This window comes from Loxodonta africana, chromosome 17 (genome assembly GCF_030014295.1).
Source record: "Loxodonta africana isolate mLoxAfr1 chromosome 17, mLoxAfr1.hap2, whole genome shotgun sequence".
NCBI lineage: Eukaryota > Metazoa > Chordata > Mammalia > Proboscidea > Elephantidae > Loxodonta > Loxodonta africana.
Genome location: NC_087358.1, coordinates 683,617 through 698,263, shown reverse-complemented (window position 1 = coordinate 698,263; position 14,647 = coordinate 683,617). Strand labels below are relative to the sequence as shown.

General features: G+C 45.1%; 1 protein-coding gene across 1 annotated transcript in view; it reads right to left on the bottom strand.

Annotated features, from left to right (window-relative positions):
• Nucleotides 1-11,813, bottom strand: part of CCDC169 (coiled-coil domain containing 169) — a 76,852-nt gene extending 65,039 nt beyond the window's left edge. The window contains exons 1-2 of the mRNA XM_064269915.1: nt 11,731-11,813; nt 6,926-7,005 (exon numbers count right to left, since the gene is read on the bottom strand). Of these exons, the coding sequence (XP_064125985.1) occupies nt 6,926-7,005; nt 11,731-11,813 (163 nt within the window). The remainder of the gene's footprint in view (nt 1-6,925; nt 7,006-11,730) is intronic.
• Between the last annotated feature and the right edge of the window lie 2,834 nt (nt 11,814-14,647).

Genomic DNA, 14,647 nt, shown 5'->3' with positions numbered 1-14,647 from the left:
AAAAAAGGAGACGACCAAGGTGGATGTCAGAAGAGACTCTGAAACTTGTTCTTGAACACAGAGTAGCTAAAGTGAATGGAAGAAATGAAGTAAAAGAGCTGAAGAGATTTCAAAGGGTGGCTCAAGAAGACAAAGTGTTATAATGAAATGTGCAAAGACCTGAAGTTAGAAAACCAAAAGGGAAAAACATGCTCGGCATTTCTCAAACTGAAAGAATTGAAGAAAAAATTCAAGCCTTGAGTTGCAGTTTTGAAGGATTCTACGGGCAAAATACTGAATGATGCAGGAAGCATCAAAAAAAGATGAAAGGAATACACAGAGTCACTATACCAGAGAGAAGGGGTTGACGTTCGGCCGTTTCAGGAGGCGGCACGGGGCAGTGAGTTTACGATAATGAGGGAGGAAGGATTTGGTACAGGCGGGCGAGGATGACTGCACAACTGGAAAAATGTCACCAGTGTCACTGGAGCGTATATGTAGAAACTGTCGAATTGGTGTATGTTTTGCTGTGTATTTTCTCAACAACAACAACATCAAAAAATATTTAAAAAAAAAAGCCTACTGCTCAAAGGAGAGGTTCACGGTTGAGATGTAAATTCATGTTAACACTGTATTAACACCTTAAGACCCCAGGAGATCACCTAAGCAGTAGGTGCACTTATCAAAGAAAAGCCAGGAACAACTGAGACCTGGGACACTTCATGTTTTTAGAAATCAGGACGATGACTAGGAAACAGCAAAGAGTAATCAGAAGAAATGCCCGATGGGTAGGAAGAAAACAAGAGTGCGGTATCTTAGAAGTCAAATGAACAAGTAGTTTAAAGGAAGAAGTTATAGGGGACCTCATACCACCAAGAAAGCAGCTCTGGGAACAGAGCGTTTCCTTTGGACCTGAGGTTCCTGTGCTGAGATGCTCCTAGACCAAGGGAAGACTGATAACAAGGACCTTCCTCCAGAGTTGACAGAGAGAGAAAGCCTTCCCCTGGAGCTAGTGCCCTGAATTCGGACTTCTAGCCTACTAGACTGTGAGAGAATGAGCTTCTCTTTGTTAAAGCCAAAAAATAAAGGAAGCAGTTATGATCAACTGTGATGATGACGCTGACAGGTCAAGTAAGACAAGGGTGACCCCGTGTCATGGATCGAATTGTGTCCTCCCAAAAATACATGTCAACTTGGTTAGGCCATGATTCCCAGTATTGTGTGGCTGTCCTCCATTTTGTGATTGTAATTTTATGTTGAGAGGATTAGGGTGGGATTGTAACACCACCTTTACTCAGGTCACCTCCCTGATCCAAGGTAAAGGGAGTTTCCCTGGGGCGTGGCCTGTACCACCTTTTATCTCTGAAGAGATAAAAGGAAAGGGAAGCAAGCAGAGAGTTGGGGACTTCATGCCACCAAGAAAGCAGCACCAGGAGCAGAGCACGTCCTTTGGACATGGGGTCCCTGTGCCTGAGAAGCTTCTCAACCAGGGGAAGATTGAGGACAAGGACCTTCCTCCAGAGCTGACAGAGAGAGAAAGCCTTCTCCTGGAGCCAGCACCCCAAATTTGGACTTGTTGCCCCAAATTTGGACTTGTAAAATCTACTTGTCATATTTCTGTTATGGTAGCACTAGATGGCTAACCTGACAGAAGGAGGTTCAATGAAGTGGAGGGAAGGCTTCTGACTGGGATGAGTTAGAGAACTACTAAAAATATTAGTCTTGAGTGGCTGCCTCTACCTCCATTTTCACATGGACATGCTACCATTTCCTGTGTCAAGGACCTATTGAGACCCTGCCGAGTAACATTCTAGCATTTCCACAAGTGTCCTGATGAGGCTTCATCTCCAGCCGTGTAGCAACTGGGGCCTTTCTCCTCAGGCTCTTCAGTGGGCTAAAATTAATCAAAACTCAAAGAAATTGAAACATCAGGTTTATTCTGAGCAGTTATTCTATGTGCATATAGGGAGACCATTTTGATTCCAAGAAAAAGCAAATGGCTCAAAGTAAGCTAGATACAATGAGGCTTATAAAGAGAAGATGAGGAAGAAGAATAGAATGTCAACCGTTAGTTAATCTTAACATGATTGACTGAAGCCAGCCCTCCCCCTTTACTGAGATCAACTGATATCAGGTCATAAGATGGTCTCTGCTTCTCCACACAGCTGTATCTTTTGAAATTCAAATTCAGCAAGACAGACTCCCAACAGGCAAGAAAGGATTTGTGAGATTGGGTAAGAGAAAAACCTTTGGCAGGATTAATTTTGGTCAAGAATTTCTTTAAAGTAAATATTTGGTTTCATGGGTAAGAAAACCCCAAAATCAAAGCAAAATATCTGCTATCAATTTCTCTCTTTGACACTGGTTTCAGGTAAAAATTAATCCTATTAGAAGCCAGATCAAGTTAAAAAAAATAAACAGGCACAGTCAATAGACATACAGAATATGCAATGAGAAAGTGGAAGTAGAAAAGTGTTTTAAAGAGTTTTGCTGCACATGGGTAGAGAAAGGGGCTCACAGGGGAAGGAGAAATAGGTCAACAGAAGTTTTTTTGCTTGTGTTTTTAGATAAAATAGATTCAGCATGTTTGTACACTGTCGGGAATGACCCAGTGGAGCAGGGAAACTGACAGTGTAGGGAGAGGAGCCAATCCCTGGAGCGGCATCCTGGAGTAGCTGAGACACTGGGGCCCATGCCCAAGGGGTTAACCTTAGATGAGAATGAAGACCGCAGCCCACAGGAAGACTACATGCAGATGTGACTTTGTTGGTGGAAGCAGGTGGAAATTCTCTTCTCATTACTTTTCGTACTCAAAGAGGAAGATGTGGTCATTAGCTGAGAGTGAGGATGGGGAAAGACGGGGGTCTGAGGAGACTGGAAAGTGTGAAAGAATCATCTAAACAGTGAGTGCACCCACTGCTGTCACTTTATTTCTTTTATAATGTTACGAAAACTAAACCAAACCCATTGCTACCCAGCTGATTCCGACTCATAGCGACCCTACAGGACAGAGCAGAACTACCCCATAGGGTTTCCAAGGCTGTAAATCTTTACAGAAGCAGGCCGCCGCATCTTTCTCTAGTAGAACAGCTACTGGGTTCGAACCACCGACCTCCAGGTTAGCAGCCGAGCACTTAACCACTGTGCCACCAGGGATCCTTTTATAATGTTGAAATAATAATAAATTAAAATAATTCCTTCCCATTGCCTTTACAATAAATAAAATTCATTAGCTCTATATTAAAGACTTCTTGATTTTTCTCCTTCATAAAGCTTCATTTTATGTCCTGTCATGTTCTCATTACAATCTATATTCCATCTTTATCAATTACTCAAGGTTCTCTCGAAATAGAATTATGCTAATACTGCCTGAAAAAGGGTTAACCTAACCGCAGCAGGCACAAAGACCAACTTGTTTGTCACAATCTATAGAACCTCCAACAATAAACAATTACAGCAGAGGGAAGAACGGGGTGCTCTAACAGGTTCAATGGACTCTAGAGGTGAGTACCAAAAAATAAGTAACACTTTTTGCCCCAGGAAGTGAGTTAAAGATCTACCCACTATCACATGTAGCCCACATAACAAAAAACCATCATATGACAGACCTAGGACCTCTGAGCCAAGAGACCAAGTGTTGGAAAACAAAAAACAAGTCACCCAGCCGTGATCTGAGTTGCCTTTAACCAATCAGAGCATGTAAGGAACTTACTCTTAGGTACCGTTGGTACCAACGACTGTAAAGGGCACACTGAAAGACCTTTACTCACAATGAATCATCACCTGTCAAAGCTGTATGAAAAGCACCTGAAAATCGTACTTCTTTGGATTTTGGTCTGTTTACAGCCTGAGTGCTTGCAGCCAATTGCCGTTTTTTGTTTTCTGATATGTCACAATAAAGGTCTCTGCTGCAGAAAGTTTGGTGAAAGTTGTTACTCTACGACACCTCTTGGCAGATTGTATTTTGCAAAGATGACCACAGTAACATCTTCCATGCTACGTGCTCTTCTGTAACGTGACCCTGCCACTCTTCCTCAAAAAGTAGAGCCTATTTCTCCAGCCCTTTGAAACTATGACTGCTTAGGTCAACAGAAGACAGTGGAAATGATACCAGGCCAGTTCTAGAAGTAGCCTTGACTGGCCTGGCAGCTTCTCCTTGTGCTCTTTGGAATACTATTTCTGGGACACTTCCTCTCGGAACTCAGCCACCACACTGAGAAGCACAGACCACAGGAAGAGGCCATGTGTAGACCTTTCTGGTAGGAAGTCCAAGCTGGGCTCACAGCCAACAGGCAGGATCAAATGCTAGCCATGTGAGAGAACCCTCTCGGAACGTCCAGTCAAGCCTTCAGAAGACTGAGTCCCACACAATGTCTTAATTGCAACCACTTGAGAGACTCCAGTCAAGAATCCCCAGATGAACCCAAGAAAGCCACAGAACTGTGAGAGACCATGTGCTGTTTTAAGCCCCTAAATTATAGGGAGGGGCATTTGCTACACAGCAGTTGATAACCAGAGCTGTTTTCAGTGCTGATGTGGTAGGAAGTAATTGCAGTAATAATAGAAGTGGCCGAGAGTACTGGTGGCGCAATGGTTAAGCACTTACCTGCTAACCAAAAGATTGGCGATTCGAACCCAACATCTGCTCCTTGGGAGAAAGACCTGGCAATCTGCTCCTCGAGAGAAAGACCTGGCAATCTGCTCCTGTGAAGATGACAGCCTTGGAAACCCTGTGGGGCAGTCTACTGTGTCCTATAGGGTCGCTATGAGCTGGAACTGACTTGATGGCACACAACAACAGATCTGATCCTTAGCTCTGCCACTGCCTGGCTATATGAACTCAGCAAGTTATTTAAGTTCCTGGACTTCATTTTTCCGTAAGTGGAGAATAGTAACCACCTCACCGGCACAGTTCCTGACCTTAGTTAATGCTAAGGAAGAGGTACGTGTTCCTGCCTTTGCTTTAAGGCTTAAGCTTTGGCCCACTGAGGACAGCACTTTCTCTTCTACATTCTCACTTTTTCTCTTTATAACTCCATATTAGCTCCTCCCAGTGCCAAGAGTTGTTGATGATGTGACTCGTTGGGCTGCGTTTTACTAGTGGGCACAGTCATTGCATTGAGAGACTAACTGTATCTGTGAGCATTCCTTCTGTTTTGTCTGTAACTAGGTACATCAGGAAATTCCAGAAAACCTTGCCAATGCAACCACTTGGTCAGTGTACTCAGAGTCTGCCCCCACAGACCAGGTTCTAATCTAAGACAAAGATGTGGAGATACAGGAAGCTACTTCAGCCTTGGGACAAAGCAGTGTTCTCCAGCTGAGCTTTACTTTAACGTAGCACTGGCTACTTAAGAAAAGTGGCATTTTATTTTTCATATTGCTACGAATTCTTTTGTTCATGGCTCCCCCAGTAAAGGAGGAGAGAAGTATAAACGGGTTTAAGCACCCAAGTCCACGCCCACAGCCCTAATAAACGCCTCCTGTTCTGCAGCATTCAGTTCCAGCATTGCCTCTGGTGGAAGGCTGTCTTGATGCCCTCAGCCCGCAGTCTCCATTTCTCCTAAGGCTAAATTCATTTATATTCCTTCTCGTGTTCATGTTTTAGTTTACTTGACACTTTCTCCCTGCAGTCTGTGAACCTCTGTGAAAGGTCTTCCATCTCTATATTCAAAGTGTTGACATATGACAGGCTCTCAGCCAGTATCTGTGGAGTGAATTATCTTTAATTGTTGTTGTTAGGTGCCGTCTAGTTGGTTTCGACTCATAACGACCCTGTGTGCAACACAGTGAAACGCTGCCTGGTCCTGCTCCACCCTCACAGTCGTTGCTGTGCTTGAGCCCATTGTTGCAGCCACTGTGTCAACCCATCTCGTTGAGGGTCTCCGGCTTTTGCACTGACCCTCTACTTCACCAAGCATGGTGTCCTTCTCCAGGGATTTGTCCCTCGTGGTAACATGTCCAAAGTATGTGAGATGAAGTCTCACCATCCTCTCTTCTAATGATCATTCTGGCTGTACTTCTTGCAAGGCAGATTTGTTCATTCCTCTGGAAGCCCATGGTATATTCAGTGTTCTTTACCAATATCATAATTCAAAGGCATCGATTCTTCTTCGGTCTTCCTTACTCACTGTCCAGCTTTCACATGCATATGAGGCAACTGAAAACACCATGGCTTGGGTCATGTGCACCTTAGTCCTTAAAATGATATCTTTGCTTTTCAACACTTTAAAGAGATCTTTTGCAGCAGATTTCCCCAATGCAATACCTCTTTTGATTTCTTCACTACTTCCATGGGCATTGACTGTGGATCCAAGTAAAATGAAATCTTTGACAACTTCAATCTTTTCTCCATTTATCATAATGTTGCTTATTGGTCCAGTTGTGAGGATTTTTGTGTTCTTTATGTTGAGGTGTAATCCATACTGAAGGCTGTGATCTTGGGTCTTCATCAGTAAGTGCTTCAAGTCCTCTTCACTCTGAGCAAGCAAGGTTGTGTCATCTGCATAATGCAGGTTTAAAGGACACAGAGGTGTGTGGGGTGTATTCAACCTCTCTGTGCATATTCTTCTAAGACAAACAAGTAGCCAAAACCCAAATCCATAAGTAAAGATATGAAGTGTATGACTTGAGTTTAATAGAAAACTTGTGGTATTCTTGCATTCAGTAAGGAAATAATGTATTGATGTTATGTAACAAAGGTTTTGCCAATTTTTGAAAATTCTGAACTTGTAAGGTAAAAGAATAATTACACAGAAATAGGTTTGACATCCTGAAATATCAGTTTTGAAGCTTCTGTAATAAATTGTTATTGATGTCATCAAAAAGCAATACAGAAATCTTGGTATTACCACTCAATGGTACGTATTTTAATGCATTACAGGTGGCTTAGTAAGATGGAAAAGGATTATACGATACTCACATATATAATTTGTTACTTACGTACCTTCATTGTCAGCACAGAGTTTGGCCTCCAGTTCCGTTATTTTGTGTTTTATTTCAAGCATGGAGAGTTGTACTACCTCCCTGTTATTAAAAATATTTCTTATTAATTATGATTCAACTAAAAATAACATGAGAAAAATAATATATAGTAAATGGTAACGACTACCCCAGAAACAGTTTATTCTGAAACATCACTTACTGAAGGCATGGTTGAGAATCAGGAATCAGGCAAATGCAGGCTCATGATTAGCCAGTGCCTGACTGGTCACAAATAGGGACTAAATATCAAGGAAAGAGAGAAATCCCACAGGCAAAACTAGAAAGGCTTTACTCTTAATTTAAATATGGCCTCAAAGAATTTGGTTATCTGGTTTCTCATCCCCCAGCAAAGTTTTTGTTCTTATGTGCAGTGGGGAAGTTGATTTCACTCATAGCGACCCTACATGACACAGTAGGACTGTCCCACATGGAAGCACCAGAAGAAGGTAGGAAGAACACACAGCTGCTATGCCAAAAAGAATTGGTAGTCGTTCAACCATTTCAGGAGGTAGCATATGATCAAGAACTGATGGTACTGAAGGAAGGAAGAGATCCAAGCCACACTGAAGGCATTGGCAAAAAACAAGGCTCCAGGAATAGACGGAGTATCAATTGAGATGTTTCAACAAATGGATGCAGCTCTGTGCTCACTCGTCTATGCCAAGAAATCTGGCCAGCCAACTGGAAGAGATCCATATTTATGCCTATTGCCAAGAAATGTGATCCAACTGCATGTGGAAATTATCGAACAATATCGTTAATATCACATGCAAGTAAAATTTTGCTGAAGATCATTCAAAAGCGGCTGCAGTAGTATGTCGACAGGGAACTGCCAGAAATTCAAGTCAGATTTAGAAGAGGACGTGGAACCAAGGATATCATTGCTGATGTCAGATGGATCCTGGCTGAAAGCAGAAAATACCAGAAAGGTGTTTACCTGTGTTTTATTGACTATGCAAAGACATTTGACTGTGTGGATCATAACAAATTATAGATAACATTGAGAAGAATGGGGATTCCAGAACACTTAATTGTGCTCAAGAGGAACCTGTACACAGATCAGGAGGCAGTTGTTTGAACAGAACAAGGGGTGTTGCACGGTTTAAAGTCAGGAAAGGTGTGCGTTGGGGTTGTATCCTTTCATCATGAGTATTCAGTCTGGATGCTGAGCAAATGAAGAATAACGGGCCATCAGGACTGGGGGAAGACTCATTAACAACCTGCGATATGTAGATGACACAACGTTGCTTGCTGAAAGTGAAGAGGACTTGAAGCACTTACTGATGAAGATCAAAGACCACAGGCTTCAATATGGATTACATTTCAACATAAAGAAAACAAAAATCCTCACAACTGGACCAGCAGTCAACATCATGACAAATGGAGAAAAGATTGAAGTTGTGAAGGATTTTATTTTACTTGGATCCACAATCAACGTCCATGGAGAAAGCAGTCAAGAAATCAAAAGATACATTACATTGGGCAAATCTGCTACAAAAGACCTCTTTACAGTGTTGAAAAGCAAAGATGTCACCTTGAAGATGAAGGTGCGCCTGACCCAAGCCATGGTGTTTTCAATTGCCTCATATGCACGAGAAAGCTGGATGATGAATAAGGAAGACTGAAGAAGAACTGATGTCTTTGAATTGTGGTGTTAGCAAATAATACTGAATATACCATGGACTGCCAAAAGAACGAAAAAATCTGTCTTGGAAGAAGTACAACCCAAATGCTCCTTAGAAGCAAGGATGGCGAGACTACAACTCACATACTTTGAACATGTTAGTAGGGATCCGTTCCTGAAGAAGGATGTCATGCTGGTGGAGTAGAGGGTCAGTGAAAAAGAGGAAGACCCTCAGGGAGATAGATTGGCACAGTGGTTCCAACAATGGGCTCATGCATAACAAAGATTGTGGGGATGGTGCAGGCCTGGGCAGGGATTCGTTCTGTTGTTCACAGGGTCGCTATGAGTTGGAACTGACTGGACAGCACACAACAACAAGAACGTGTTCAAGGCACTGAGCTAAGTATGACGATATTACAGCAAAGTAACAACAGCAGAGCTTGTCTTTATACACATCTCATTCAATCCTGGTGTCATAAATTAAATTGCATTCCCCCAGAATCATGGGTAGGTCATGATTCCCAGTGCTGTATGATTGTCTATCATTTTGTCATCTGATGTGATTTCCCTCTGTGCTGTAAATCCTATCACTATGATGTAATGCGATGGATTAGTGGCAGTTATATTGATGAGATCTACAAGATTAGATAGTGTCTCAAGCCAATCTCTTTTGAGATATAAAAGAGAGAAGTGAGCAGAGAGACATGGGGGACCTCATACTACCAAGAAAGCAGCTCCAGGAGCAGAGCGTGTCTTTTGCCCCTGAGGTTCCTGCGCTGAGATCCTCCCAGACCAAGGAAAGACTGATGACAAGGACCTTCCTCCAGAGCTGACAGAGAGAGAAAGCCTTCCCCTGGAGCTGACCCTCTGAATTCGGACTTCTAGCCTACTAGACTGTGAAAGAATAAACTTCTTTGTCAAAGCAAACCACTTGTGATACTTCTGTTACAGCAGCACTAGATGGCCAAGACACCTGGTGCAGTAACTATTTGTATACCCAACTTAGCGTAGCATGTGAATTTAGGCAGTTAGCGTTTCATTTTGTTGTACCCCCCAGGAAAAACCCTGTTGCTACCCAGTCAATTCCAACTCCTAGCAACCGTGCACGAAAGAGAACTACCCCGTCGGGTTTCCAAGGCTGTAATCTTTACGAAAGCAGACTGCCATATATTTCTCCCACAGAGTGGCTGGTGGGTTCAAACTGCCAACCTTTCAGTTAGCAGCTGAGTGCTTTATAAAATGTCACTATTTCTGAAGTTCATCCAAAGGATGAAAGAAAAGCATAACTAAGTAAAACCTTCGGTATTTTAAACAGAAAACCTGACTTTAGTGGAACATCAAAATCAAACGCGTGTTTTACCAGTATAATATACATACATGACTTAACACACTCCATTCTATTTGATCCTAAAGGCAGAACATCCTACTTCAAAGCCTTAGTATTTTTAATACCAAATGCATGATTAAAAAAGGGAGTCCCAGGGTGGTACAAACAGTTAACGCACTTCGCTGCTAACTGAAAGGCTGGAGGTTTGCGTCTACCCAAAGGCACCTCAGGAGAAAGGCCTAGGATCTAAATCTAAACCACCAGCCACTGAAAACCCTCTGGAGCACAGCTCTAGTCTGACACACATAAGTCTCCATGAGTCGGGGCTGACTGGCAGCAACTGATTAATTATCAAAGAAGCGAGAGAGCCTTCTGCACTGCTTTTAGAGGTGGCCCCATCTTTGCCTGGGTGGTACTTTTGGTGCAGTGGCCTTGAATGGGGGCCACTCAGCTCTGCACCAAGAGAAGCCCAGGGAATGCCCTCAGAGGTGGACCCGAACTCAAGGTGTGGAATGAACTTGGGGTATGTGGACTGAATTCAGGGTATGGATATGAACTCAGGGTATAGACTGAAGTCCAGTGTGACCTGATATCAAGGGGTGTGGACCTAAATTCAGCGGGTGGACTGACTCAGGGTGTGGACTGAATTCAGGGTGTGGTCCTGAACTTGGGGTGTGGACTGAATTCAGGGTGTGGATATGAACTCCGTGTAGACTGAAGTCCACGTGGATCTGAACTAGGGGGGTGTGGACCTAAACTCGGGGTGGACTGATACGAGGTGTGGACTGAACTCGGGGTATGGACTGAACTTGGGGAGTGGGCTGAATGTGAGGTATGGACCTGAACTTGAGGTGTGGACCTGAACTTGGGGTGTGTGGACCTGAACTTGGGGTGTGTGGACCTGAACTTGGGGTATGTGGACCTGAACTGAGCTCTGGATCTGAACCTGGGGTGTGGACCTAAACTTGGGGTGTGGATATGAACTTGGGGTGTGTAGACCTGAACTCAGGCTGTGGATGTGAACTCAGGGTGTGTAGACCGGAACTCGGGCTGTGGATATGAACTCAGGGTGTGTAGACCTGAACTCGGGCTGTGGATATGAACCTGGGGTGTGTAGACCTGAACTCAGGCTGTGGATATGAACTCAGGCTGTGGATATGAACTTGGGGTGTGTGGACCTGAACTTGGGCTGTGGATATGAACTCGGGGTGTATGGACCTGAACTCAGAGCGTGTAGACCTGAGCTCGGGCTGTGGATATGAACTCAGGGTGTGTGGACATGAACCCGGGATGTGTAGTCCTGAACTCGGGCTGTGGATATGAACTCGGGGTATGTGGATATGAACTCAGGGTGTCTGGACCTGAAGTCGGGGTGTGTAGACCTGAACTCGGGCTATGGATATGAACTCGGGTGTGTGGACCTGACCTTGGGGAGTGTAGACCTGAACTCGAGCTGTGGATATGAACTTGGGGTGTGTGGATATGAACTCGGGCTGTGGATATGAACTCGGGGCATGTGGACCTGAACTGAGCTGTGGATATGAACTCGGGCTGTGGATATGAACTCAGGTGTGTACACCTGAACTTGGGGTGTGTGGACCTGAACTCGGGGTGTGCGGACCTGAGCTCAGGCTGTGGACCTGAACTCGGGGCATGTGGATCTGAACTCGGGGTGTGTGGACCTGAACTGAGCTGTGGATCTGAACCTGGGGTGTAGACCTGAACTCGGGCTGTGGACCTGAGCTCAGGACGTGAATGTCAACGCGGGGTGTGGACGCGACCCGGTGGACCTCAGCCCACGCGCCCTGACGCTCACTTCCTGTGGATTTCCTCCAGCAGCTCCAGCTTGAGGCGGTCAGTGCTCACGCCCTCGAAGCTGTCGCCTCTCCGTCCGCCCATCTCGGGTCAGCGACCCCACGCCTTCCCCTCAGCGCAGCTCAGACGCCAACCGACCGCCAGAGCACAGCCCAGAGCGCTGACCGCGCCGTCGCCATGGAGAACCGACGTGGAGGCAGGGGCGGAGCCACCACCGCCCAGTGCCCCAGTGACGTCAGGGCTGAGTGACGTCAGAGACGCGCCGGGGCGGGGGGAGGGCGGGGGCGGGGCCGCTGAGTGGGGGGAGGGTGTGTGGGCGGGGCCGCTGGACGGAGGGGTGGGCGGGGCAGGGGGCGGGGTCACTGAGCGGGGGGAGGGTGTGTGGGCGGGGCCGCTGGGCGGTGTGGTGGGCGGGGCGGGGCGGGGCCGCCACCGCCCAGCGCCGCAGTGACGTCAGGGCTGAGTGACGTCAGAGACGTGCGGGACGGGGGCGGGGCTGCTGGCTGGTGGGGAGGGCTGTGGGCGGGGCCGCTGAGCGGGGGGAGGGTGTGTGGGCGGGGCCGCTGAGCGGGGGGAGGGTGTGTGGGCGGGGCCGCTGAGCGAAGGAGAAAACCCAGTGCTGTGGAGTGGGGGGGGGGGGCGGCGAATATTAAAGGACACAGGAAACACCAAACGAAGATGGAAGGAATACCCAAAGTTACTGTACCACAGAACAGGTTAGCGTTCAAATATTTCAGGAGGTATCATATGATCAAAACCAATTGTACTGAAGGAAGACGTCCAAGCTGCACCGAAGGCATTGGCAAAAAACAAGGCTCCAGGAATTGACGGGATACCAATTGAGATGTTTCGACCCGTGCACAATGCCGGGAAGCATTGACTCATTCCAAGAAATTTGGAAGACAGCTACCTGGCCAACCGACTGGAAGAGATCTATATATGTGCCCATCCCAAAGAAAGGTGATCCAACTGAATGCGGAAATATCGAACAATATCATTAATATCACACACAAGCAAAATTTCGCTGAAGATAATTTAAAAACACAGTAGTATCTCAACAGGGAACTGCCAGAAATTCAAGCTGGAGTTAGAGAAGGATGTGGAAAAGAGGGATATCATTGCTGATATCAGATGGATCTTGGCTGAAAGCAGAGAATACCAGAAAGATTTTTACCTGTGTTTTATTGACTATGCAAAGTCATTCGACTGTGTGGATATAACAAATTATGGATAACATTGCCAAGAACGGGAATTCCAGAACATTTAATTGTGCTCATGAGGAACCTGTACATAGATCAAGAGGCAGTCATTCAAACAGAACAAGGGGATACTGCATGGTTTAAAGTCAGGATAGGTGTGCATCAGGGTTGTATCCTTTCACTATACCTATTCAATCTGTATCCTGAGCAAATAATCCAAGAAGCTGGACTATATGAAGAACGAGACATCGGGATTGGAGGAATACTCAATAACAACCTGCAATATGCAGATGACACAACCTTGCTTGCTGAAAGTGAAGAGGACTTGAAGCACTTACTAATGAAGATCAAAGACCACAGCCTTCAGTAGGGATTATACCTCAACATAAAGAAAACAAAAATCCTCCCAACTGGACCAATAAGCAACATAATGATAAACGGAGAAAAGATTGAAGGTGTGGAGGATTTCATTTTACTTGGATCCACAATCAACACCCATGGAAGCAGCAGTCAAAAAATCAAAAGATGCATTGCACTGCGCAAATTTGCTGTGAAAGACCTCTTTAAAGTGTTGAAAGGCAAAGATGTCACCTTGAACACTAAGGTGTGCCTGGCCCAAGCCATGGCGTTTTCAGTCACTTCATATGCATGTGAAAGCTGGATGATGAGTTAGACAGAACAGTTGACGTCTTTGAATTGTGGTGTTGGAGAATAATATTGAATATACCATGGACTGCCAAAAGAAGGAACTAATAACGCTTGGAAGAAGTACAACCAGTATGGTCCTTAGCAAGGATGGTGAGTCTTCCTCTCATATACTTTGGACACGTTATCAGAGTTATCAGTCCCTGGAAGACATCATGCTTGGTAGAGGGTCAGTGAAAAAGAGAAAGAACCTCCATGAGATGCAGTCACACAGTGGCTGCAACAGTGGGCTCAAGCGTAAGGATTTTGAGGATGGTACAGGACCAGGCAGTGTTTATTTCTGTTGTATATGTGGTCGCTATGAGTTGAAATGGACCTAACAACAACATATAGATCAATAAAGACAATATTTTTCTTCTTTTCCTTACTCCACTCCACTACTTATTATAAAATAGAAGATGTAAATAGGGTGTTTTCAGTTGTACACATGCTAGTCATATCATGTTAGGTGCCAAGTATGACTTTATAGTCTTAATTTAGGGATTATCTATGGTTTAAGGAGATGTGTATAGTTGCCAAGTTGGCCAAGGGATGGACTATTATGGTTAAAGTTAGGTGTCAGCTTGGCTAGTCCATGATTCTCAGTGGTTTTGCAGGTATCATGCCATCACCCTCCACTTCGTGGTCTAGTGTGAGCTGCCAATCAGTTGAAAGGGGAGTTTCTTTGGGGGTGTGGCCTGCATCCAGTATATATGGATGTTCTGGCAAAACTCACTCGATCCTGCATCTGACCCATCATCCTCTAAGCTCTGGCTCTTGGGATATGAGCCAGCAGCCTGCCACCTGACCTGCAGATTTTCGGATTCACTAGCTTTTGCAACCCCAATAGCCAGCAGCTTGCTGCCTGACAGGCAGAGTTTGGGTTTGTAAGCCCCTGCAAACACGTGAGTCAGGAGAAGCCTCCAGCCTCATGTCTGACCCACAGATTTGGGACTTGGCAGCCTCCACAACCATGTCAAGCATTTCCTTGAAATAAATGTCCACATTTATATATATGCCTCACTGGTTTTGCAC